The following is a 25,911-nucleotide window of genomic DNA, read 5'->3' as shown; positions in this document are numbered from 1 at the left end:
GCATATGATGAACGCCTGTCCCTAATAGCTCATGATATCATATGTCGGTTATATAGCCAACCCGACAAGTCCTGGTAGCTAACCATTGGATTGTCCCTCTGTCGCGCATCCCCAACTTGAGTTATACTCAACATAATCGTGATCATAATCATGATCCATATCCAACACCCTCACTGGTATATATTCACAGGGGCGAGCTCATCCAGAATTTTCACAGTGTCCGGCCACACTTACGACATAGGCAGCAGAGTATCGAGTCTCCACCTGGAGCACGTGGTGGCTAGCCACTGCTTTCACCCAGGAAAACTCGTATCTCAGATAGTGGAAGTGCAACATTCACATTTCATTCAATAGTATATATGCATTTATACTCGGCCATAATCAATAATGGCTCCGTCGTAACTCGACAACAAACTCAGCCATCCGGCTCACGGTTCAATCCAGAACCAGCCAATTTATCAACAAATACAGCCTTTTCTGCTCATGGCACATAAAGCACTTCCACCGCCATCTTCTGTATCTCATATAATCATCTTTGATAATCATTGATCATAACTTTTCCCCTTGCTTCATCTGCAAGTTACCACATCTCTAAGCTCCTTTCTCATTGCTAGGTATATCATAATGATTTAAGACATAAGGGGTGAGATCGGAGGCTTAAAAGTATGAAATTTGACTTTAAAAACTCAAAGATCAACTTTGGGATGAAAACAGGGCCACGCATACGCGTCCTCCACGTGCACGCGTGGATGGCCAAATATTCATCGATGCGTATGCGTCGCCCACGCGCATGCGTGCATGGGAAAATAGTCAAGGGACGCCTACGCGTCAGCCACGCATACGCATGGGTGCGTTTGTGCCCCCATGCACAGAACTGGCACAGTGCTCGCGCAACTCTCGGGAATTTTGGCTGGGCAACCATTTTAGCACATCAACGCGTACGCGTGAGCCACGCGCACGCGTGGATGGCGTTTTACTGAAAAACGACGCATACGCTTCAAGCACGCCTACGCGTGGGGGGTCATTTTGCCAAAAATTTTTCTAAGTTAAAATTTGCAGAATTCACAAATTAAACCCCCAATCTTCCAAGGGACATAACTCATCCATTTTAAATCATTTTTCACCCGTTCTTCGAACGGTATAACCACCCCGGATCCAATTTCAGTTTTAAACAGATTTAGCACAAAACGGGGATCCGGAGTTCAAGTTACACCCCATCAGAGTATGCCCAAAAACCACATTTTCATTCAAAACCACAAAGAGCCATTTTCAAAACATCCCAATTCCAACCCTTTTCAAAATCAAGGAAAGTATGCCAAAAATCAACTCAAGCCTCTTCAACTCATACATTAGCATATTTAACATATTACAAGCCAATATCTCACCATTTCATCCCATCTCAAACAATTAGCCCAATATTAAATACATTAACATGGCATATACCCTTCCTCATCACAATTTCCAATCACACCATTACCAATTAACCAACATTACACATAATCACTACCATGCTCACTCTCAATATGGTTCCATCCTCAATTCAACCTCAAACATTCATCAAGCATATATCACAACATGCATTTTTCTCATATATCACACCATCAAGGCATCAATATTCATAATCACATATATGACCACATCATATATCTCAACCATTCAACAACATCGACAATTCAATGCCTATCTTAGGGCCTCTAGCCTAAGTTTTCACACCACATTACATTTTAGATACAGGAAACCGAGACCATACCTTAGCCAATTTCCCAAGCTTAACCGGAGCACTTCCAAACCACTTGTCCACAAGCTCTCAAGGTCTCAACACCTCTAAGAACAGATTTTTATCACCAAAATCCCTTTTTAAGCTTTTCAAAGTCTCAATCAAGCTCCAATACCCACATACACACAACCTAAGCCACAATCATCATACCCATACACAACATCTCAATACCCAAACATCATAGAACAATAAATTACACTAGAGTTGAGAGTTTTACCACACCCAAGGTCCAAGAAGACAAGATTAATCTTCTCCTTCAAGAGAGTTGTGTCCTATAACATCAAAGAGCCCAAAATCTCAACATTTTCACCCATGAAATTCGAAAATTAGGGATGAAGAACTGAAATGATTTCCTGGGTTACCTAAAAAATAAAGTAGTGGGTTTTGTAGAGCTCTCCATGGTGAACATGTGGCCGCAAATGATGCGGCAATCAGAGCTCTAGATCAAAAGTTATGGTGATTTGAAGATTAAAGGAGAGATGGAACTTGAGAGAGTGTTCTTCCCCCCTTGGCCTCCATTTCAGCGTGTTTCTTGAGTGTAGTGAGGAGAGAGAGTGCTGAAATGAGGGTTTTAGGATTTAGTTATGTTGGGCCAAGGGCCACTAGGGGTCCGATTGACTCGGTTTGGTCCGTTCGGTCCAATCTTGGTCCGTTTTCTACAAAATTGGTATCGACATTCTCGTCTCAATCTCCTCTATCATATTTAGCCATAAAAATCACATTTTTGGATTTCTAGAATAAATTCTCATTTATGAGTTAATTAATCGTTAATTAACCGTTAATTAACCGAGTTTTACATGCCCGGTCACCCTTACGACGTAGGGTCAACAGAGTATCGATATTCAACCTGGAACACGTGGTGGTGAGCCTCAGTTCTTACCCAGGGAAACTCATATCTCAGATATCATTATTCATAAGCCATGGAAATTTCATTATCAATACATCATCAATTATCAAGCCTTAGCATTAAACTTCGTTAACATTCTTATTTTCTTCATAAAGCCACCATTTACAACTTTCTTCACCCTCAAGATATCTTGTTTTCCTAGCTTCTTTTATCCACTAGACCGAAAATCATACTTTAAGCCTTAAGGGAAGAAAATGGAGGTTTAGAAGTGGAAAATTGGTTTAAAAATAGTCAAAATCAATTTTTTGCAGCAGGCAGCATCCACGCGTACGCGTGAATATGCACACACAACCGTACGCATGCTTCTCGCGCATGCGTTGCCAAAATTCCACGCCACGCGTACGCGTGGATGGGCGTTTTTCAAAAATGGACAGAATGCCCAGAAAGCTTGCTACAACCAGTTTTGCCATCCTGTAACATAGATTTATACACCAAACTTTCAACGTCCATAACTTTCTCTACGAAATTCCGTTTTTCACAAAATTGATATCAATCAAAAGCTCATAGAACCATCTTTCATTTGCAACAAATCACAACTCAATCCGAAATTTTTGGAGTAAATTATGGACGTCCAAAGTTCATAAAAATCACTTTTTACCAAATCACTTCCAAACCTTATTTTCACCACATTCATAAATCCTTATCTCTAAAACATGCATATTGCTAACATATCCAATCCCAATTCATCAACAACCACTTCAAGCTATCTTTAACCAATCCAATGAGCCATAACCTCAACTTTGTATTAGCATATATCATATATACATATATGAGCAACCCTTCACATATACCATTCCATTAATGCGATTATCAACCCTTCACACACATTATTCCATTAACACATTTATCAACCCTTTATACATTAATCCATCAACTCATATAACAACTCTTTATTAACAACACCAACCATAATCCATCAATATATATCCATATAAACACAACCCCTCATAAATAAATCGAAGAGCATACGATTAATAACTTCAACACCTCATAATTCCAATACATATTCACCAACAATTTCTTCCAACAACATTACAAAATTATTCATTAAATGCAATTAACAAATTCAACTTATCCTATGGTTCCTCTAACCTAAGTTTTCACAACACCATAAATATTAAATATGCAAAACTTAAATAATATCTTGGCCGATCACTTTATTCCACCCAAGGCAACCTCACAAGCAAAACACAGCCCCTTCTAGCGCAAATGAACCAGCCACACACCAAGCCTTGATCACCAACAAGCCTCCAAATACTCCCAATTCAATTTCAATGCATATATACCCACTTAATCTACACCTAATTCATATACATGTTCCAAATTCAGTTTTTCCACTATAAATACAAGATTGAGCTAGGGTTAGGGTGTCCTTACTATACCCATATGCTTAATAGCTCGAGCCCATTAAGCTCTGAAAGCTAACTCGAACCTAAAACACAAAATTGGACAAGATTTCACTATAGGATTTCAATTTCACCAAAGAAAGAGGAGTAGAGATTCTGAATCGAAAATGAGGCTTACCAGTGAAATTGATCTGATAGAAAGGTAGAGATGGACGCGTGGCCACAAACGGTGCAGCGATCGGAGCTCGGACGGAAGAGTCATGGTGGATCAAAGGTGGTTAAGGGTTTGGGGGCTCTTCTTCCTCCCCTTACTGTCTTCTTTAAGTGTTTAGGTTCGGTTGGACCTACGGGCCCGGTTTGGGCCTTGGTTCAACCAGTTTGGTCCTTCCAGTCCAATTTTGGGCCAAATTTTTTAAATTGGTATTAAAATTCTCGTTTTGACGGGCTCTATCCTATTTTGATATTAGTTTTGCATTTTTAATTTTCCTAATTGAAATTCAATTTATTAACTAATTATTTACCGAATTTAGCGGGGTTTACATTTTTAAAATGCATCACTTTAATACAATGATATTTTTATCAAAAATAAAAATTATGATAAATATCTCATATATTTGTTAGTAAATTATATATAAATATTTTTTAAAGCATATCACTTTTATTATATGAAAATAACTTAAATATCTTTAAATGTGATTATGATAATTTATTAAGTATTATATTTTTTTTACTAATTTATATTTAATAATTTACCTCTAACTTTTAATTATAATAAAAATGTAAGATATGATGCCAAAAAAAAAAGCTAAAGCAACATAAATTTTTTACTAACAAAAAAATATTTTTTATTTTTTAGACACGTATCTATTTTTTTAAGTTATACATTTTAATTTATATAAATTAATGACAATTAAATGTACGAAAAATACTAATTAATAAAGAAATAAAATTTAAGATAAATATGTCCTGAACAAATTGAAATAAAATAAAGACTTTTAATTATGATCATTAATTATAGGTTTAATTATTCTGCTGGTCCCTATAGTTTCACAAAATTTTCAATTAGGTCCCTATACTTTTTTTCCTTTTAATTGGGTCCCTATAATGACAATACTTTTAAAAAAATAAAAATAATTAAATGATCTTAAAATTATATAATAATTTTTAAAATAACAAAAAAAATATACAATTACCTAAAATATAATATTTGTATAGTAACTGAAATTTAATTGCTAATATAAAAGTAACATATAATATCATTTTGTAATCAAATAAGTGTTTAATCAAAGAATTAAATATTTATATAATAATATGATAAAATAAATTAAAATTTGAGTTTAACAATAGCAAACACTCAAGTTTAAATTTTCATAAATTAATTTATTTTTGATAAAGTAAATTGCGCAATAAAAAAATTTATAAAAAAATTCTTATATTAAAGTAGAAAATAATTTATTTATAAATACAAAATTAAAAAAATTATTCTTAAAAGTTGAATATGCAGGTAAAAAATAAATTATAACTTGCAAAAATTATCTCTAAAATTTATTACAATGAATAATAAAACTGTAAAAGTCATGTATCTATATAAATTAAATTATATTAAATTATAAGATATCTAAATATTTAATCAACCTAATTAATTAGTGTGTAACTGATTTGATTTAATAATTTAAAAAAAATGAATAACTCTTTTTAGAAATATACCAATCTAAATAATATAGATTCAAGATAAGAAAAATATAACTAAATTATATAATATAACATTCTATTTCTAAAAATTTGTTTTATAGCAGATTTAATGCCAAAATATTTATCATCGTCGGTGGTATAATCTAATTTTACAATTATTTAAACGTTGTTTTTATGAAAAAATCGTATTATTTATTTTGAAAAAAAATATTTACTCACTATTATAATTTAAATAGAATATAAAATGGATATTAAACCAATTTCTTTTAATAATTACTCAGTCACGAATACTCATCAAGAACATGAGATTTAAGAGCATACAAAGTAAATATAATACCTATATCTTTTATACTACCACGATAAGATGATTATCATAAGTCTTTTTAGCATAAATTAAATAGAACAACATATAATAATAAAGAAACAATCAAATTCAAAAAAATTATAGAACACCTATCATACACTACGATTGTTAGTATTGAGGAAGATTTAACCATTTATTCTTTTATTAACTGTCTTTTTATCTACTCTACACTTTATCTACAAATTGTTAAGAATTAAACTTATGCTTCAACCTTTCAAAATCCCATATATTCTTGCCAAACACAATATTATTTTTTATAGAAATCATTGAATGAAAGAACCATTGGTAAAAAGATGAGGTTCTCTTATAATATATATAATTTTTTTATGATAATAAATTAAAAATAAAAAGCATAAAATAATATTGTGTATATTTAGGTTAATTTTAATTTTTTTAATAACCAGATTTGTCATAACGTAATTGATAAATAATGACAGTTAATACGGATTGGATATGTTTTGAGTATACTATACATTTTATAATTTTGTACGAAACAATATTAGTTTTAATTTATGTATTTATTATTGGGTATTAAAAATAAGAGTAATTCTAGGGAACCAAAAGGGTATTAGCCAAAAATCAGCCAAAATACCTTTGGGTGAATCCAAAATCTCTACGAATTAATATATATGGATGTTTCTTCTTCTAAGTATCAAAATGTTTCTTTTTCATACTAAATGGATGTTCTTTTATATATTTTTCGAATTTTTTTGATTGCAAATGTGAATGTCTCTATTTCTTTAAAAATTTTATATTTTTTTAAAATTTTATAGATATTTAATTATTTTTGCTAAAATATAACTGGATATTTCTTTTGTTAAGTATTAGGATATTTTTTTCATATTAAATGAATCTTTTTTTTTATATTTCTGTAATTATGTAGTTTGTAGTCTCTTTTAATTGTGCATCCCTTGCGTTCTCAAGACAGCCACACTTTGCATACAGGTCCACCAACCCAGTGGCCAGATACGAATCAATCTGAATCCCATTTCTTGTAATGTAATCATGCACTATCCTACCCTGTTCCAACTCTCCCGTTTGAGCACAAGCTGAGAGAACATTTGCCAGATCTATATTATCTGGCCTAATCCCCAATCCAATCATCTCATTAAACAAATCAATGGCTTCATAACACAGCTTCGCGTTGCTATAACCGGCAATCATGGTGCCCCAAGACACAGAATCTCGTTCTGGCATTTCGTCGAACAGTTCCCGCGTGCGCGTAGTCTCACTAATTTTAAGGAACCCATGAACCATGGCATTATAAGAGACAACATCCCTGTGAGAACTCTCGTTGAACAGCTTGTGGGCATCATGGACGCGACGATGGAGGGAATAAACGCATATGAGGGTGTTGAGGGAGAAAGGATCAGCAAGAAAGTCGAATTTGAAGGCCTGGGAGTGTAGCGAGAGGGAGATGGAGATGGAAGAAGAAGAAGGGAGGAGGGAACATGCCTTGAACGCAAAAGGGAAGGTGTGGAAGTCAGGGGCGAGGGAGAGGCGGCGGAGGGTGACGAAGTTGTAGAGGGCGGAGGAAGGAGAGGAGAGGAGGGTGTGGGTCGCGGTGATAGAAGAGGAGTGGGTTAGTGATAAAAGAGGAGTGGGTCGTGGTGAGGAGATGGAGAGGGTCTGACGGTAAGAGAGAGATCTGTGTGCGTGATTGTTGGTGGTGGGTAGGTTAATGTGAGAGAGAAGATGAAGGTTGTTTTTATAGGTTTTAATTAGGTTTACTTAATTAATTTTAAATTTTTTAAATTTTGAATTTTAAATTTAAAAAATTTAAAATTAATTATTAATATAAATTAATGTGGTTTTGTTTAGTTTTTGGCTGGTAATCTCTTGGTTCTATATACTTTTCCTAAAAATAAAAAGTATTTGTATTGTTAGCATTTTTTAAATTTTCATCAACTCGGACCATGATTAGGCCTAAAAGATCATCTACCTCATTGGAAATAAATGTAATCCAATCAATTTTCATCTGATAGTGCTATACATTCGCATAATCATAGGAGAATTAACTTTAGCGAGATATCAATATGGTATTTAGTTACTACATGAGTATTTTTATATATAGAATTATCAATCAATTATGTATGACTTCTGATAAAAATAATACAACATGGATATTGTTTGTTAGGTAAAAGATAACATATTGACAAAGAAAATTAATTACAATGGGTATATTCATTTTAAAAAATATTTTTCTATGTAATACTATAAAAAATATCATAGTCACTTTGAATTATTAAAGGTTCAACTTCCATCGACAGCGGTAGAATACCTAAATTGAGACATTTTCAGATTATAATATTTATCAAACAAACAATTAATGAAACACTCATCCATACCTTCTCACTTTGAGTACATTTATACATAAAAAAAGTTGAAACAGCAAAAGCAATAAAAATGATGATTTTATAATTTTGTGTGGTTATCAATATATAGAACACCAGAAGACCATGATTATCTAATAAAATTAATTTTATTTATTGCATTCAATTTAAATAATTAAAAATTATCTTATTTTATTTTAGTCCTTAATTCACATTATTTAAATTTAGCTCAATAAATATGATTTGATTTGATTTAATTATTAATGAAAAATATCTCGAAAACCTATTTTATTCATAGATTTATTATTTTAATGATTAATTAATTAATCTAATCTAATTAATTAATACAGATAATTAGTATAATTAATTTAATTTAATAAATTAAAAAATAATAATAGAACATTAAAAGAAATAAATTAAAAAATACTACCAAATCAAATTGATATAAATTATAATAAATTATGTAATATTTAAATATCTAATCAAATTAATTAGTTGATATAGTTAATTTATCATAAAAAATTGTATTTAATGAGTTAAAAGAAACAAATTTCTAAACACCCTCATAAGCATCTCACGTCAATTCCATCATTAAGTACAAAAACTTGATTTTTATATAATAGAACAGATAATAAATAGAATATATGAGAATATGATATGTGACATATTTTAATTACGAAATTGGTATTATATAATAGATTTTTTTTGAATTCTTATTGCTTGTTCGTTGCTAATTTTTACGTAATTACTTAATAATTTCCGCCTATAAAACTGTAACACCCTCACTATCAGAAATCACACTTCCGGCTGCACTACTCTGATAGCAAGAAGTATTACGACTACTTTACATACTAAATATTAAAATAGGAGCCTATGACTCGACACTGTATCGCTGATTTCTTTGAAAAAAACCAGAAATAAATATTTTATCTTAAGAAAAATACAAACAGGCATAGATTCATATACAAGACTCCTTACATAACAATTCAATATATTATACATATAAAACATACAATTCATATCCCTCTTACAAACTTGTAATAACAAAGACGAGGGAAGAAAATAATCTAATTAATACTACAACATATAAACCAAACGCAGTATAACTCTTCTTAATGCTTCTTCATCCGGTTCCTGAAAAGGGTAAAACTGTAGGGGGGTGAGAACCTAACCACACGGTCTCACCACGGAGTTTCAAAGTTGTCATAAGAAGATATTTAATACGAAAACTATTTTCAAACTCAGTGATTATCATTGCCTTATGAATCTTTTAAAACCAATAGAAAATCGTTCAAAACTTTTTCAAAGAAACAATGTTTAATCTTTCAGAAGTCCGAAACCTTTCTTCTTATAAGAAAATCTCAATCAGAAACCAACCATGCAATCAGACAACACAGTCATTAATTCATCACCAAAGTTCATTCTCAAATGTAGCACGCCAGGACAAACACAAGCAAGACAGACAAGGAAAGCACAAGTAGGTAGCAGTTACAGCAAATAGTTCAAGTAGCAGTTAAGAACAGTTTAGCAATTAGGCAAACCAAAACAAGTTCAAACCCAAGCAAAGCATACAAATGCATATGATGCATGCCTGTCCTATGGCTGATGAGGCTCATCTGTCGGTTATCCAGCCAACCCGACAAGTCTGAATTGCCCTTAGACTGTCCCCCGACGTGCATCCCCAAGAGTCTACGCATAGCTTTTTCTCAAATAATCAATATTGCTCAATGGGGGTAACATTCCCGGGAATTTATATAGTGCCCGGTCACACTTACGTCGTAGGGTCAACAGAGTATCGAGTTTTCAACCTGGTACACGTGGTGGCAAGCCACGGCACTTAATCCAGGGAACCTCGTATCTCAGATATTTCAAATTCATAAGCAACATAAATAATTCATTCATCATTCATCAATATCTAAATCATTCTCAATATTATCATCATTCGTCAATCCATATCCCATTTCCAAATTCATTCAAAAATCATATTTCAAATCAATCCTCATCATCCTTCTTTCCGTTAATCAACAATCTCAATCCAAAACATAATTCTTTATTTTCTAAATAAATCAATCTTAAACATATAATGTTTAAGAACTAAATCTTTTTAAACAATTACTTCAAATAAAACTTCCAATTTTATAAAATTTCGGCAGCATCTCCTCTAAAACTCGGATTCTGCCACCCTTTTCGGGTTCCAACCAAACCAAACCAAACACCTGTTAACCAGTTAAATCACTTCCAACAACCATTACAACACTCAACCCAAGGAAAATACAAAATCTAGAATTCAATCAACCAATCCTATAAATCGCAATTTTAATCAACTTCAACCAACAGCAATCAGTCAATAATTAAGAATTCTCAGTCTTTTCTAAACAGTTTCAAACCAAACCGTTCCTCAAACCCTTTTTGATTCATTTTCCAAAATAGCAAATCATTCTCAATAAACAAACCATTTTCAAATATTAAGTCTTTTCCAAATTTGTTCTAAAATCAAATTCCGATATTAAATCGGGTTCAAATCAGATTTCAACATTCAATCTTTTCTAAACCAAATCGTTTCTAAAATTAAATTTACTAAATCTCTTCCAATAATTCGAGGAAAACCACTTTAACCACATCAGTCAACTAGTTAGAATATTCAACTTCCTCATTTAATCACTCAATCAATCGAACTAACAATCTCATTCATCCAAAACAACTCAATTCAATTCATAAGACTCACGAAATCACAAAAAATGTATTTTACTCATTAATATCGATTTATAACAACTCTGGAAAATAAAACAAGTTTAAGAAAAATGCCCCTACCTCAAAAGTCGAAACCTTTAAGGGTTAACGCATCAAGGGTCCCTTTTTAGTCTTAACTCGCGGCAGCAACCACAAGAAACGAAGAAGGTCGACACCGCAACAGCCTCTATTTTAATCATACAGTTTCCAGAACTTGACCCTAGCATATTAACATCATGAACTTCTCAATTTTATAGCAGAATAATAACAGTAAGAATTCCAAGGCTAGAATAAATTACCACAGTTAAAGAAAAATGCCGCAATGGAGGGGCAGAAGCTCCGGCAGCTACCTCAAGTGATGACAACAGCCCCAGGCTCCGATGACAGCAACTGTAAAAGCTCTGTAGTGACCACAATGTTCCAAGAATTCAGAAAAACAGAGATTAAAAGCAAAACCCTTACTGACAATGCGTTATTCGGCGGCAGAGGCAGCGGTGGTTCCCGGAACGGCGGTGCACAACGGAACGTCCTTTTCCTCCTCTGACAGTGACACCCACGGTGGCCACCTTCCTGTTCTTTCTCATTCCCGTTCGGGCTCACACTCCCAGCGAACCCAACGGCGGCAGCGGCAACTCAATAGCTCGGCAACGGAACCTCCATCATCAAAGACAGTTCGGCGGCGATGGCTTCGCGGTGAGGGCGCGACTAGGCGCGATGGCAGCGCACGGTTCCCTCCTTCGTGTCTCTCTCTTTCTCTCGCCTTAGATCTGATCCGCGACGGCGGCTTCGAGGCAGGTCGGCGGCGACGCATGGCGCAGTGGCGGTGACTTCTTCCTTGGCTCCCTTGCACGGTGGTTCGGGCTGGATGGAAGGCAAACGGTGACGATGAAGCACGAGGATCCTCCAGCAGCGACTCAGGCTCAGCGATGCCTCTCTCACTCTCCACAATGGTGGCGCAGTCCCTTCTGCTCCCTCAACTCCGTGCTCGCTCTCTTGAATCTCCCTCCCGACGGCATAGCGACGGCGACGGGCGGCGAGCAAGTCGGCGACGACGGGGAGGCCAACCGGTGCTGACTCGTCCCTCTCTCCCTCTCCTTCTCTGTTCTTCCTTCCCTCTGCTTTCCTTTTCTTTCTTTTCTTTCTTTTTTTTTTGTTTTCTGTTGTATTTACTGAAGGGAGGAACAAGTATGGCGGCTAGGGTTTCGTTTTAGAATAAAGGAAAATTGTGTGTTTGTTAGGGTTAAGGTTCGTGCGTGGAATTGGAAATTTTAGGTTTAATTTGAGCAAAATAATTTTAATAAAATTGAAGCATAAAGTATTAATGTTTGGAAAACTAGTTTAATCTTTAAAACTACTTTAAAATATTATTTGTGGTATAAAAGTACTAATTGATTCTCAATAAATTACTCTAATTAAAAATACATGGTAATATAATTAATTTTCTTTACCTTTGACTTAAAGTATTAAATGATATAAATATAAAGCATCTAAAATCGAATCATATAAAATTCTATTATCTCATAACTACCAACTTTATAATTTAAATATAAAAAATAATTTAATAATTATAAAATTAAACAAAATTCTAATTTAAATAGCCAAACCTCATTATTTTCAAATTTTTAGAACTTTAAATCATAAATAGAAAAATAATCCATAGGCATAGAGTTTGGATAAAAACTTTAATTTATTTCAAATCCGATCAATTGCCTTTAATTATTTTCAATAAGAATAATTTCTGAAATTAAAACTATAAATAAATATATAATTTGGGATTAGTTCAAAATAGAACTTTTCAAAAGTATTGGGTCTTACAAAAACTATCAACTACCTAATATTATGATTTAATTAATAAAAATGATGACATTAATATTTTTTTATAAGTCTTGTTATTATTTAAAATTAGAAAATAGCCATAAATAAATTTATTTTCTTAATGAATGTTAATTTTGTTGTCAAATTCTATATTACCTTTAAAATTTTAGCATAATTGAGTCTAATTTCTACATTTTGAAATGAATTTACCTAAAAAAAATTAATATGTAAATCATATTATTATTACAAAATTACTTTTTTAATATAATTAGTAGTGCTTATTTGAACCATTAAATTTAGCTTCTAATGATATTAAAGTCAACCTATTTTATTATCTTGTGCCTTCAAAGAATTTACACGACTGACATAAAAATATAACAATTGAAAAAAAATCATTACAATGGTTATATTCATTTTAATAAATATTCTTCTATCTAATACTATAAAAAAATACAGTGGCCACTTTAAATTGCTACAGATTAACTTCTATCCACAGTAGTAGGATGCTTAAATTGAGATATATTCATCAAATAAACAATCAATAAAACACTCATCCGTACTTTTTCATCTTGGATATATTTATATATAAAATAAATTATACATAAAGAAAAAAAAAGAAGAAGAAAAGAAGAGTAGAAATAGCAAGAGCGATAAAAATTACGATTCTTATAATTTTGTATGGCTATCTATATATAGTAGACCAGACAACTATGATTATCTAACAAAATTAATTTGTATTTATTGCACTCAACTTGAATAAGTAAAAAATTATCTTATTTTAATTTAGTCCTTAATTCACATAATTTGAATTTAGCTCAATGTATATGATTTGATTTGATTTGATTTAATTATTAGATGAAAATATCTCAGTTATCTATTTTATTCATAAATTTATTATTTTAATGACTAATAAATTAATCAAATTAATTAATTAGTACACACAATAAAATTGGTTTAATAAATTAAAAAAATAAATTAAAAAATACTAACAGAATATTAAAATAAATAAATTAAAAAATACTACCAAATCAAATTGATATAAATTATAATAAATTATATGATATTTAAATATCTAATCAAATCAATTAGTTGATATAGTTAGTTTATCGTAATAATTTGTATTTAATACGTTAAAAGAAATAAATCGGAAAACACTGTCAGAAGCATGCCACGTCAGCTCCATCATTAAGTGCAGAAATCCGATTTTTATATAATAGAACAAGTGTAATAACCCGTGCCATGCACGTGATAAGATTGAAATTATAATTTTAATTTGTTATGTTAAAATTAATTTAAATTATAATTTTTTAATTAATAAAAAAATAACATATTATGTATTATTTTTTTTTTCTTTATATAGTATTAATTGTATTAACTGTAAAATAGTTATTAACCGATATTAGTAATCTATTTTCTTTAATAAATCAGACATATATACTCAATGTGACCATAAATAATATAGTAATACTTAAATCCACCAACAAAGTTTTATATGTTGGTTTATTGTGAAATAAGAACATATCAAAATCAGCTCAAAATGAACAACAAATTAATAGAGAATCCTAATGCCGAAAGTTCTGCAATAAACAATAAATAATTTAAACCCACTGAATAACAATTCAACACTATCCTTTGATGCCTGTAAAATATATACCTGAAACAACATTATATCAATGTTAGTATATAAAATTATATGATTAATGTAATTATAAAATTATTTATCAGGAGAATAAAATAATACGGATTTTAATGATAATTTTAATATTCTCAAGATATTAATGTACAATAAGAGTGCATTATCCATTAGCACCTAGAATTTGTCAATTTTTTTAATAGATAGTAATAAATTTTAATAAATGAACAACACAATAATAATAATAATAATACAAATTAACGACGTACCAAATAAGTTAGATTTTTCATTTGTTTGTCTCAATATATCAATATGATCGAGAAAATTAAAATGATTGTCAGAAATTTTACGATTATTGACTGTATTTACTATAAGTGACTCTTTCTTAAAAGTTATTCTACACGTGTGCAGTCGGAAGATAAATTCAGCTTGATTCCTCAATCAGAAAATTTAAGAAGACATAAACCTTCCCCTCGATCAGATTATTCTCAAACATCTTTGCCAAATAATTCTTGATTGAACAATAAATTTTATCACACTGTAAAACAAATTAAAAATAAAGACTATTAGCACTTATAACTCTATTAAATCTTACTATTTTTTATTCGTCCAAGGAGTTACTTATCAAATAAATTTAAAATATGAATAAAAAATATCTATAAACTGAACCTAGCATCACTTGAAAAAATCATGGAGGATAATCAACCTACCTTATCATCCATGAGAACCATTTCTAGGTAAGCTGTCTTACTCTTATCAAATTTGGATGTGACTTTCTATAACCTTATAATCCTTGCCTTTATTTTCCAAACTTTTTCATTACATAATCTTACCATAGGTAATAATGAAATTTGGATCTTCTAAATTTTGAATTTTCACTTTAGAGAGTAAAGTGTGATCTCTTACCCTTAAATGGTTTCTTTCTCATGTTTTTTCTTGGTTCCACCTATGAAATAAATGGTGAGAGATCATACTTTACCTTCTAAAGTAACATTCAAAATTTAGAAGATTCAAATCTGTAATACTGTTGATAGAATCATAGTTAGTAGCCATTATGTATGAAAAATAATAAACAGAAAAAAAAAGTACAAATTTTCTAGATGATAGATAATTGTAACAATTTACTATTACGACTTATATATATATATATATATATATATATATATATATATATATATATATATACACACACACACACACTAATTGTACACAATACGAATTTTTATTGGAGATACTTGCTACAATTAGAAAAAAAATTATATAAATAGAGATACTTGCTAAGTATATATGTTATCTACATTAATTATATGCCAAAATTTTTAGAAAAGAGATAAAAGAGAAAATATATAAATATATATAATATTATTGCTATATATGAAGCAGATATAAATTACTATAATTATAGAGACTTACTATATTTATATCAAATTTAATTATGACTGTAAATAAATAAAATAGATAACAATTAATATTATTTTTTTATATTCAATATTTACTGTAAATATAAAAGATAAAATAACTAATGAATAAAGATTTGAGTCGAAAATAAAACTCTAATTAAAATTCAATTTGTTAGCTAATTAATCTATGTCCATAAAATATTATTATTATGAGTAAATAGTCAAATTAGTCCCCGAAAGATAGCCCGATCTTCAAACGAGTCCCCGTAAGAAAAATATAATAAAATTTGTCCCCGAAAAATTTAAAATTGGTAACGTTAGTCCTTCCGTTAACGTTTCGTGAATTCCGTCAGTGACGCCGTTAACTGTTGCTTATGTGGCTGTCAGTGTGGCATATCAGCATGCCAGCTTGGCGCAGAGTGGCTGGTGACAAGATATGTTTCCATATGTATGTCAAATTAGTCCTAGGTCTGTAAACCCTAATCCCCTCTTCGTTTTAAATTGCCATTGTTGCTGCAGCTTGAGATTGATTCTGCAGAGGCCGAAAGTTCATGACCGATTGCAAGATGGTAGCGTAGGTGAGGGTTGCAGTCGACAAGTGTCGCAATCACACGGAAGCCATGCCTCGAGCTCTTCGCTGCGGTGGCGGAGGAAGAACTAGTAAGCATAACTTCATGTCCAGAAATAAGCAGGTTCCTCTCAGTTCCAGCTGTCTCTCTGGTGAAATGCTCCAAACCTTCAAGAACAATATTCAACTTTTTATACTATGTCATAGCATCAAATATGCTTGCCATTCATACATAGTTAAAGATATAAATGATCCGAGTAACATATCGAAGAGGAGACATGACGCAAGAACACAGTTCATAACCTACATTACAACAATTCTAATTCTTAATTTACAGTCATCAACTACCTAATAGGACTAAAAAAAGAAACTTTTGACAAGAATCTGATGAGAACTAACCTCCTCGAGGTGAAGAGCCAACTTTTGATGATCTCTGGCCTAGATGATCCTCACATTCCTCTTCCTCTTTACAAGAAGTCGAATCAAACCGTTCATCTGGAAGCTTACTCTCAGCTATAACCAATCCATTGTCACTCATTCTCCTGAGATCTTTATTCTGTATGCTAACAAAGCCGTCTAAAATTCCTTGGACAAGTATCCAATCCCATTAGTATTACTGCCCATTCCCATAATCTGTATTTTCAACTCTTATTCACTTTATTCTGACCCTGCCAATTCCATAAACAACAAATACACCCAGCAACCAAACTATAGCACCCTCTAAACACACTTCAATTCACCATATAGGTAAAACTAAAGAGTAAATTTTTCTTCTTTTTTCTTATGTATCAAACCTATACTAAGCTCACAAACCCATAAAGTACTTCAAAACCAGTTCCATGGCATCTGAACATTCTCCATCTCCACTTTTAGCCATTTTTTTCAATCACCCTATAAATAGGTGGCAAGTGGGGGATCAAAAAAGACCAAACACAACACTAAATAATTGAAAGCTTTATACAACCCACCAGTCAATCAAGCACAAAGAACGTTCGGTAAACATAAAGCTAAAGACTTTTTCCAATTCTAACCTTGACCCAGCTCTATCAAGCTATACCATCACTTTCAGCACAAAGAACAAGAGAGAAAGCTTCACTTAACTGAAACAGGGTGGCATCTGAAGAAGAGATTGCAGCAGAATGGAATCATAATAACTTTATTCGCCATTTACAGCAATCATGGCATTTCCACTTGCTTCAACTCAAGTACCCAAAAAAAGACTGGAAAATGGAAGGATTTTAATAAATAACTAAGACGAAGGGATTGCAGGGGTTCTTTCTTTTCAGAAAAAAGGATGCAACTTGAGAGAGAATACGAAACAGGGATGAAAACCCAAGCGTTGTAACGGAGAGCAACAAAAACGACGCCGTTTAAGTCTTCGCTGATGTGTCACACTAACGGCCAGGTCAGCATATGTTCACGCCGTTACTCAAACATTTGACGGAAGGACTAACGTTACCAATTTTAAATTTTTCGGGGACAAATTTTATTATCTTTTTCTTACGGGGACTCGTTTAAAGATCGGACTATCTTTCGGGGACCAATTTGACTATTTACTCTTATTATTATTATATACTGATTAAAGCAAAAGAAAAAGAACTATATAAGTTGTAAACTATTATTAAATGAATGAAAATTAGAGCATGAATTATCGTGGATACAACTATCTACTAATAAAATTGTGGATATAATTAATTATTGTTAATACAACTATAAACTGATAAAATTATTACATATGAATGAGAATTAGAACTATATCAATTATATCAATTCAAAATAATTATTATTATTATTATTATTATTATTATTATTATTATTATTATTATTGTTATTGTTATTGTTATTGTTATTGTTGTTGTTGTTGAATAATAATGATAATTCATGTGATAATAAGTTTTACCCATAAAATGTCTAAAATTAAATAATATTCAAGTATAATTAAGTGACAATTATAATTCAAATTATTGCATATGAAGTCACGTGAATTATTATTATAATTGATATAATTGCTATATACTCCCAATCTTATCAATTATATCAATTCAACTATATCAATTATATTCAAATTATTAGCTAATAATTTTAATGGAGATACTTACTATAATTAGGTAAAACTTATTCCATTATTTTTTATAAATCTTTATAATTAATTCAATAGATATACTTACTCAGTATATATATTATCTACATTAATTATGTGCCAATATTTTTAGGAAAGAACCAAAAGAAAAAATATATAAATATATATAATATTATTGTTATATAAGAAGCAAATATAAATATATATAGACTTTATTAAAAAAAAAACTTATATATAGGAATTACGAAAAACTCAAGTAATTATTTATTGGTTTTTATGATTTCTATTACGCTTAATGAAAATTGGACGATCTAAAAAGTAAATACTAACTTTATTTTATTTTATTTTATGTCATAGATTTCTTTACTAAAATTAATGGGGAAAAATCTTTATGATTGTATATGAATCACAATAAATAAGATGAATCGGTTGACCAACTAATAAATTTAACGGATAAACGTTGCTTTCTATTTACGGAAAAATGAGGTGACATACATGCGTATATTAATTCAGAAGCATTTCTCTATTATATCACTTATTTACTCACAGCTTTAAAATCTTCAAGAATATTCAATTGTATTATCTTTCAAGCCAAAAATTCATCCTTTATTTTCATTAAATATGTATATTAATTCAGTTAGATGAGTGTTTTAATAAAAGAAAAAATTATTATTATTATTATTATTATTGAATAATAATGATCATTATCATTATTAATATTAAATTGGTAATTTATATATATATATATATATATATATATTTGCTTCTACAATCGTGCAATAATCTTTTATTTCATTTGTTAATTAATTAAACTTGATTATTTATATTAATTATATTTAATAATTATTAATATTAACCATATAATTATCATTATTAATGACCGATTATTAATAATTAATTTATATTTCTCTAAAATATAATTTTTTATCTTTATTATTATTATTATTTTTTATTATTATTATTATTATTATCCATTAACTACTAAAGCAGAAGAAAAAAGAACTACATAATGTACAAACTATTATTAGAATGAATGAGAATTAGAGTATGAATGATTGTGGATATAACTATTTATTAATAAAATTATAAATACAACTTATTATTATAGATATAATTATTTACTAATAAAATTAGTGCACATGAATGAAAATTATGACTATATCAATTAACTATATCAATTAATATAATTAAAATGAATAAAAATATCAATAATTGATAATTAATTTAATAATACATTGAATATTAATTTGATATAATTATAATGAAAATATTTTTTTAAAATAATATAATCATGCATTATTCATGAGCTAATTATAATGTAATTAAAGATATTTTCTTAAAATAATATCTACTTCGTTCCTATATTTCTATTACACTTTGTGTATATCATCAAAAGATGTATGTTTTTTTTTTCCTAGATAAAATCTGTTTTTATGGTCAAAAAAATTGTGGTTAGGTAAACAATTTCCTATATTTAGGTCGAAAATTTTTTGTTTTGGTAAAAAGTAAAAACAAACCGATTGTAATTATGCTGATTTAAAATCAATGTAAAAAGGCAAGAGATTGTTTAGATTTTTGTTATAATTATACATACTCAAATTGTACACAATTTTTTTTATAATTAATAGAATAATTTTAATTTTTTGTTTTATTTTTTTTCACGTACTTTTTTTTTTTTAAATTGTGATATTTTAAGTTTTTTGTTTATTTTAATTACATTTTTATTAATAATTGCATTACCAAAATAAAATACAAATAAAGAAATAAAGGTGATATATACATGTATCTGAAGAAAAAAATAAACCTAAATATATCGTATAAAAAAATTATATTAAAATATTTAAATAATATATCAAAAAAATAGTCGTAATATATAAATTGAAGCAACAATTTAAAATTCTCTAATACTAATTGAATCAAATACTAATATTAAAATTAAATTAGTTAAATAATATTTAATCTATTCTAGTCCTTAGACACGTATAGATTAGAGTCATTCTCGTAACGACAACCAACTAAAACAACATCGTAAGTTTGAACAGAATTCGTGCAAATTCAAATCATCCTCTTGTTAAATAAGCTTCATCATTCGCTATCCATGCAATGCGGCAAGGTATAGAATTGTCACACCGAGAAACTAAACTGACCCTTATTCCCCTCAATGGCATTGCATTCATACAAAAAAAGGCCGGTAATTTCTGGAAAAAAAAATCACAATATGTTATAAAATTATCCTAATAACAAAAAGCTTAAAATAAACAAAATTTAAATATATTACCAATCGTTGAAATTACATGTCCAAATTTGTCATAAATTTACCAAAACTGAACTTAAACTGAGGGAATTCAATCTCATAATGTGCTACACTTCGAAAATTTTTAGGGTGACGTAAAAAGCATGGAAGGAATGGAACTTGAACTTGGCCTACAAAACTCCATGGAAATAATTTCTCAATCAAGAATAATTGAATTCCTCAATTATAATTTTAATAATTTTCGAGCTAATGAGAAAAAACTAATATATGTGATGCATTGTAAACAACTGTAGCAAAAGACAATCACACTGAAATATTAGACGAAAAGAATAACTTTCAGTAATTTTCAATTAATAAATTATCAAAAGAATAATATAAAAGAATGAATATATGAAAAATACTATAAAAATTATAAATTGTACCTTAAAATGATCAACTTCGATGAAAAACGAAAAATACATTCCTATTCTATGAAGTAGTAAAAGAAAAATAATAAATTTAAAATTATGAGTTGACTCTTAGATTTAGGTTCATGTACCACAAAAAAATAATATATATAGACTTTAGTAAATCAAAAATAAATATGTAAATTAGTTATTATTAAGGTAATTTTTGATTATGTACAGTAGTTACACATCATATATTGATTTTGTTAAAATTATATAATTTTTTCCTATCATAATTAGAATCATTATTTTCTATTATGATCAGAATAATTTCGGCCTACTTCGTAGCATTACCACATTATTATTATTATTATTATTATTATTATTATTATTATTATTATTATTATTATTATTATATGGGTCACCATTAAGATAATAACTTGTGACTAATAAAATCATAGGATAATAAATAAGAAATAGAATTATATCAATATAATTAAAATGGTTAAAATATTTTTAATTGATAATTAGGTTAATAATGCATTAATAATTAGTTTTATATAATTATAATAAAGATATTTTTTAAATTAGTATAATTATGGATTATTCATTAAATACTAATTATAATATTGTTATATAATTATAATAAAGATATTTTTTTGAAATAAATTTAAAAGAGATATATAAATTGGTTATTATTAAATATTATGATTAGAATCAAATATTTTTATTAGGATTAGAATAACCGGTGCCATTATCATAACATTATCATATCATATTACTATTATTATTATTATTATTATTATTATTATTATTATTATTATAAAATGATTAAAAATATTTTCAATTGATAATTGATAAGTAGTTTAATAATACATTAAATATTGATTTGATATAATTATAATAAAGATAATTTCTTAAATTAGTATAATTATGTATCATTCATTAAATACTAATTATAATATAATTATATTAATTAAAGATATTTTTCAAAAATAAATTTAGAAGAGAGAATAGTGCAATCATTTTGGAGGGAAAATGGAATCACGAAAAATTGACACCTCACCATCATAAGTCGGGAGAAAACCCAGTTTTAGTATATTAAGTAGATTGTTGTAGAATAAATAAGGAAGATAATATAAAATATAAATAGAAGACTCTAATATTGATATTTACCAATATAATTATCTCACTATAATAATAAAAGTAATTAATCTATTTACTAGTATTATATATGTAGTAACGTATACTCAAAAGAGAGAAGAAACAGAGTTTGTACGAGAGAGAAGAGTGTTTTTGTTTCTATTGCTTGTGTAACATCAACGGAGGCTTAACCTCCTATTTATACATGTTTACAGGTTATCTTTTCAAACTATTATTAAATATATTCTTTCTTGAGAATGTTGGACCACCCATCATAAATGGGCATCCACCTTGTCATTCTTATCACAACACTCCCCCTTAGATGACCATTTAGGATTATGTCTCATTAAAACCTTACTAAATAAAATCCAATGGGAAAAAAACTTTAGTGAAGGAAAAAGAGTACAATATCCATTGTGATGGGGACTGCCTCATTAAAAACCTTGTCAAGAAAAATCCAATGGAAAAAAAACTGACCAAGGAAAAAAGAGTACAGTCTCCCCCTCTTGTCGACATCATTTAATGTCTCAGAATTGGCGCATCCCAATCTGATGTACCAATCTTTCAAAGGAGGATTTTGGGAGTGACTTTGTGAATAAATATGCCAGATTGTCACTTGAGCGGATCTGTTGGATATCAGTTGTCCCCTGGTTTTGAAGATCATGAGTAAAGAAGAATTTGGGAGAAATATGCTTTGTTCTATCGCCTTTGATGTATCCGCCTTTGAGTTGAGCAATGCATGCTGTATTATCTTTAAACAAGACAGTTGGAGCTATCTTATGGTCAATCAGTCCACATGATGACAAAATATATTGGATCAAACTTCTGAGCCAAAAACACTCGCGACTAGCTTCATGTATCACGAGTATTTCAGCATGATTAGAGGAGGTTGTCGCTATCATCTGTTTCGTGGACCTCCATGATATAGCTGTACCGCCATATGTGAACAGATATCCTGTTTGAGATCTCCCCTTATGTGGATCAGACAAGTATCCAGCATCTGCATAGCTAACTAGTTGTGACTTGGATCCATATGGATAAAACAATCCTATATCAACCGTTCCATGAAGATATCGAAAGATTTGTTTAATTCCGCTCCAATGTCTTTTGGTTGGAGAGGAACCATATCTTGCTAGTAAATTCACAGCAAATGATATATCAGGTCGTGTATTATTAGCAAGATACATTAATGCTCCAATGGCACTAAGATATGGTACTTCAAGACCAAGAATATCTTCATTTTCTTTTTTAGGACGGAATTGATCATTTTCCACATCCAAAGACCTTACGATCATTGGGGTATTCAATGGGTGTGACTTATCCATATAAAATCTCTTCAAGATCTTTTCTGTGTATGTCGTTTGATGAATAAAGATCCCATTTTTTGTATGCTCGATCTGCAGGCCGAGACAAAATTTAGTTCTTCCAAGATCTTTCATCTCAAACTCTTCTTTTAGAGTTTTTATAATTGTTGAAATCTCTTCAGGAGTTCCAATGATATTTAAATCATCAACGTACACAGCAATTATAATGAACCCAGATGCAGATTTCTTTATGAAAACACATGGACAGATATCATCATTCTTGAATCCATTTTTGGCCAGATACTCAGTAAGACGATTATACCACATTTGTTCAGATTACTTTAGACCATATAAAGATCTATGTAATTTGACTGAGTATAACCCTTGTGAATATTCATTGGATGGTTTAGATATCTTTAGTCCTTTAGGGACTTTCATATAGATATCACGATCTAATGAGCCGTATAAGTAGGCTGTTATCACATCCATTAAATGCATATGCAGTTTATGATATGCGGATAGACTGACCAAATAACGCAATGTTATCGCATCCACTACAGGGGAATACGTTTCTTCATAATCTATACCGGGCCTTTGTGAAAAATCTTGTGCCACAAGTCGGGCTTTGTAGCGCACAACTTCATTTTTCTCATTTCGTTTTCTCACAAATACCCATCGGTATCCAACAGGTTTTACATCTTTTGGTGTACGGACTACAGGGCCAAAGACTTCACGTTTTGTAAGTGAGTCTAGCTCAGACTTCATGGCTTTTTCCCATTTTGGCCAATCATTTCTTTGTCGACATTCTTCGACTGATCTTGGCTCAAGATCCTTACTTTCATGCATGATATTTAATGCCACATTATATGCAAATATTTCATTGACAATTATCTTATTTCGGTTCTATTTCTCTCCTGTAAAGACATAATTTATCGAGATCTCGTCATTTTCACAATTTTCAGGTACCTGAACATCTTCTGGCGTTAAAACTATATCATAATTTTGGACAACTGTAGTCTACATGTATCTCTACTATGTCTTTTTCAACAGGAATAGTATTTACCTCTTTTCGCTTTCGAGGATTTTTGTCTTTGGAACCGACAGGCCTGCCACGCTTCTCGCGTGTATTTGCTTCGGTGGCAATTTGTCCAACTGGGACATCAATTCGAATTGAGGCATTTTCTGCTGGTATATAAGATTTGGTCATCCTCTTTGTATCGGAAAATGTATCAAGTAATTCATTTGCTATTCTTTGCAAATGTATAATCTTTTGAACTTCTAGTTCACATTGCCCTGATCGAGGATCTAAATGCATCAAGGATGATGCATTCCAATTAAGTTTCTTTTTAGGAAGCTTATTCTCTCCCCCTAATGTTGGAAATTTTGATTCATCAAAATGACAATCTGCGAACCGGGCTTTAAATACATCTCCAGTTTGTATCTCAAGATACCTCACTATATAGGAATAATCATATCCAACATATATCTCCAATTTTCTTTGGGGTCCCATTTTGGTGCGATTAGGTGGTGCAATGGGAACATATATCGCACATCCGAATATTCTTAAATGGGAAACATTTGGCTGCTGACCAAAAGCTAATTGCATAGGAGAGAACTGATGGTAACTCGTTGGCCTCAAACGAATAAGTGCTGCGGCATGTAAAATAGCATACCCCCAAACCGAGGTTGGGAGATTTGTTCTTATAAGTAAGGGTCTAGCAATTAATTGGAGGTGTTTAATAAGTGATTCTGCTAACCCATTTTGTGTGTGAACATGAGCTACTGGATGTTCAACACTTATTCCATTAGCTATACAATAAGCATCAAAAGTTTGGGAAGTAAATTCACCAGCATTATCAAGACGAATTTCTTTGATTGGATTTTCTGGAAATTGTACTTTTAATTGAATAATTTGAGTCAGTAATCTCGCAAACGCCAGGTTGCGAGAAGATAATAAGCACACATGTGACCATCTCGAAGATGCGTCTATCAGGACCATAAAATATCTAAAAGATCCACATGGTGGATGAATAAGTCCACATATATCTCCTTGAATCCTTTCTAGGAATTCAAGGGACTCAAATCCAATCTTTACTGGTGATGGCCTTAAAATTAACTTTCCTTGAGAACATGCAGCACAACAAAATTCACTAGATTTAAGAATCTTCTGGTTCTTTAG

At 30.4% G+C, this 25,911-nt stretch overlaps 1 protein-coding gene and 1 pseudogene across 1 annotated transcript; both read right to left on the bottom strand.

The window, feature by feature from the left end:
* Window positions 1–6,947: 6,947 nt before the first annotated feature.
* LOC148543804 (pentatricopeptide repeat-containing protein At5g61800 pseudogene) lies at window positions 6,948–8,033 on the bottom strand (annotated as a pseudogene).
* An 8,207-nt stretch (window positions 8,034–16,240) lies between these two features.
* LOC110266338 (uncharacterized) lies at window positions 16,241–17,471 on the bottom strand. Its single transcript, XM_021110797.2, has 2 exons — window positions 16,965–17,471; window positions 16,241–16,733 (listed from the first exon to the last, which is right to left on the bottom strand). The coding sequence occupies exons 1-2, from the start codon at window positions 17,101–17,103 to the stop codon at window positions 16,477–16,479; spliced, it is 396 nt and encodes a 131-aa protein (XP_020966456.1). The 5' UTR covers window positions 17,104–17,471; the 3' UTR covers window positions 16,241–16,476.
* Between the last annotated feature and the right edge of the window lie 8,440 nt (window positions 17,472–25,911).

Source organism: Arachis ipaensis, chromosome B9 (genome assembly GCF_059453495.1).
Source record: "Arachis ipaensis isolate K30076 ecotype BB chromosome B9, ASM5945349v1, whole genome shotgun sequence".
Classification (NCBI taxonomy): Eukaryota; Viridiplantae; Streptophyta; class Magnoliopsida; order Fabales; family Fabaceae; genus Arachis; species Arachis ipaensis.
This window is presented reverse-complemented; position numbering and strand designations above follow the sequence as displayed.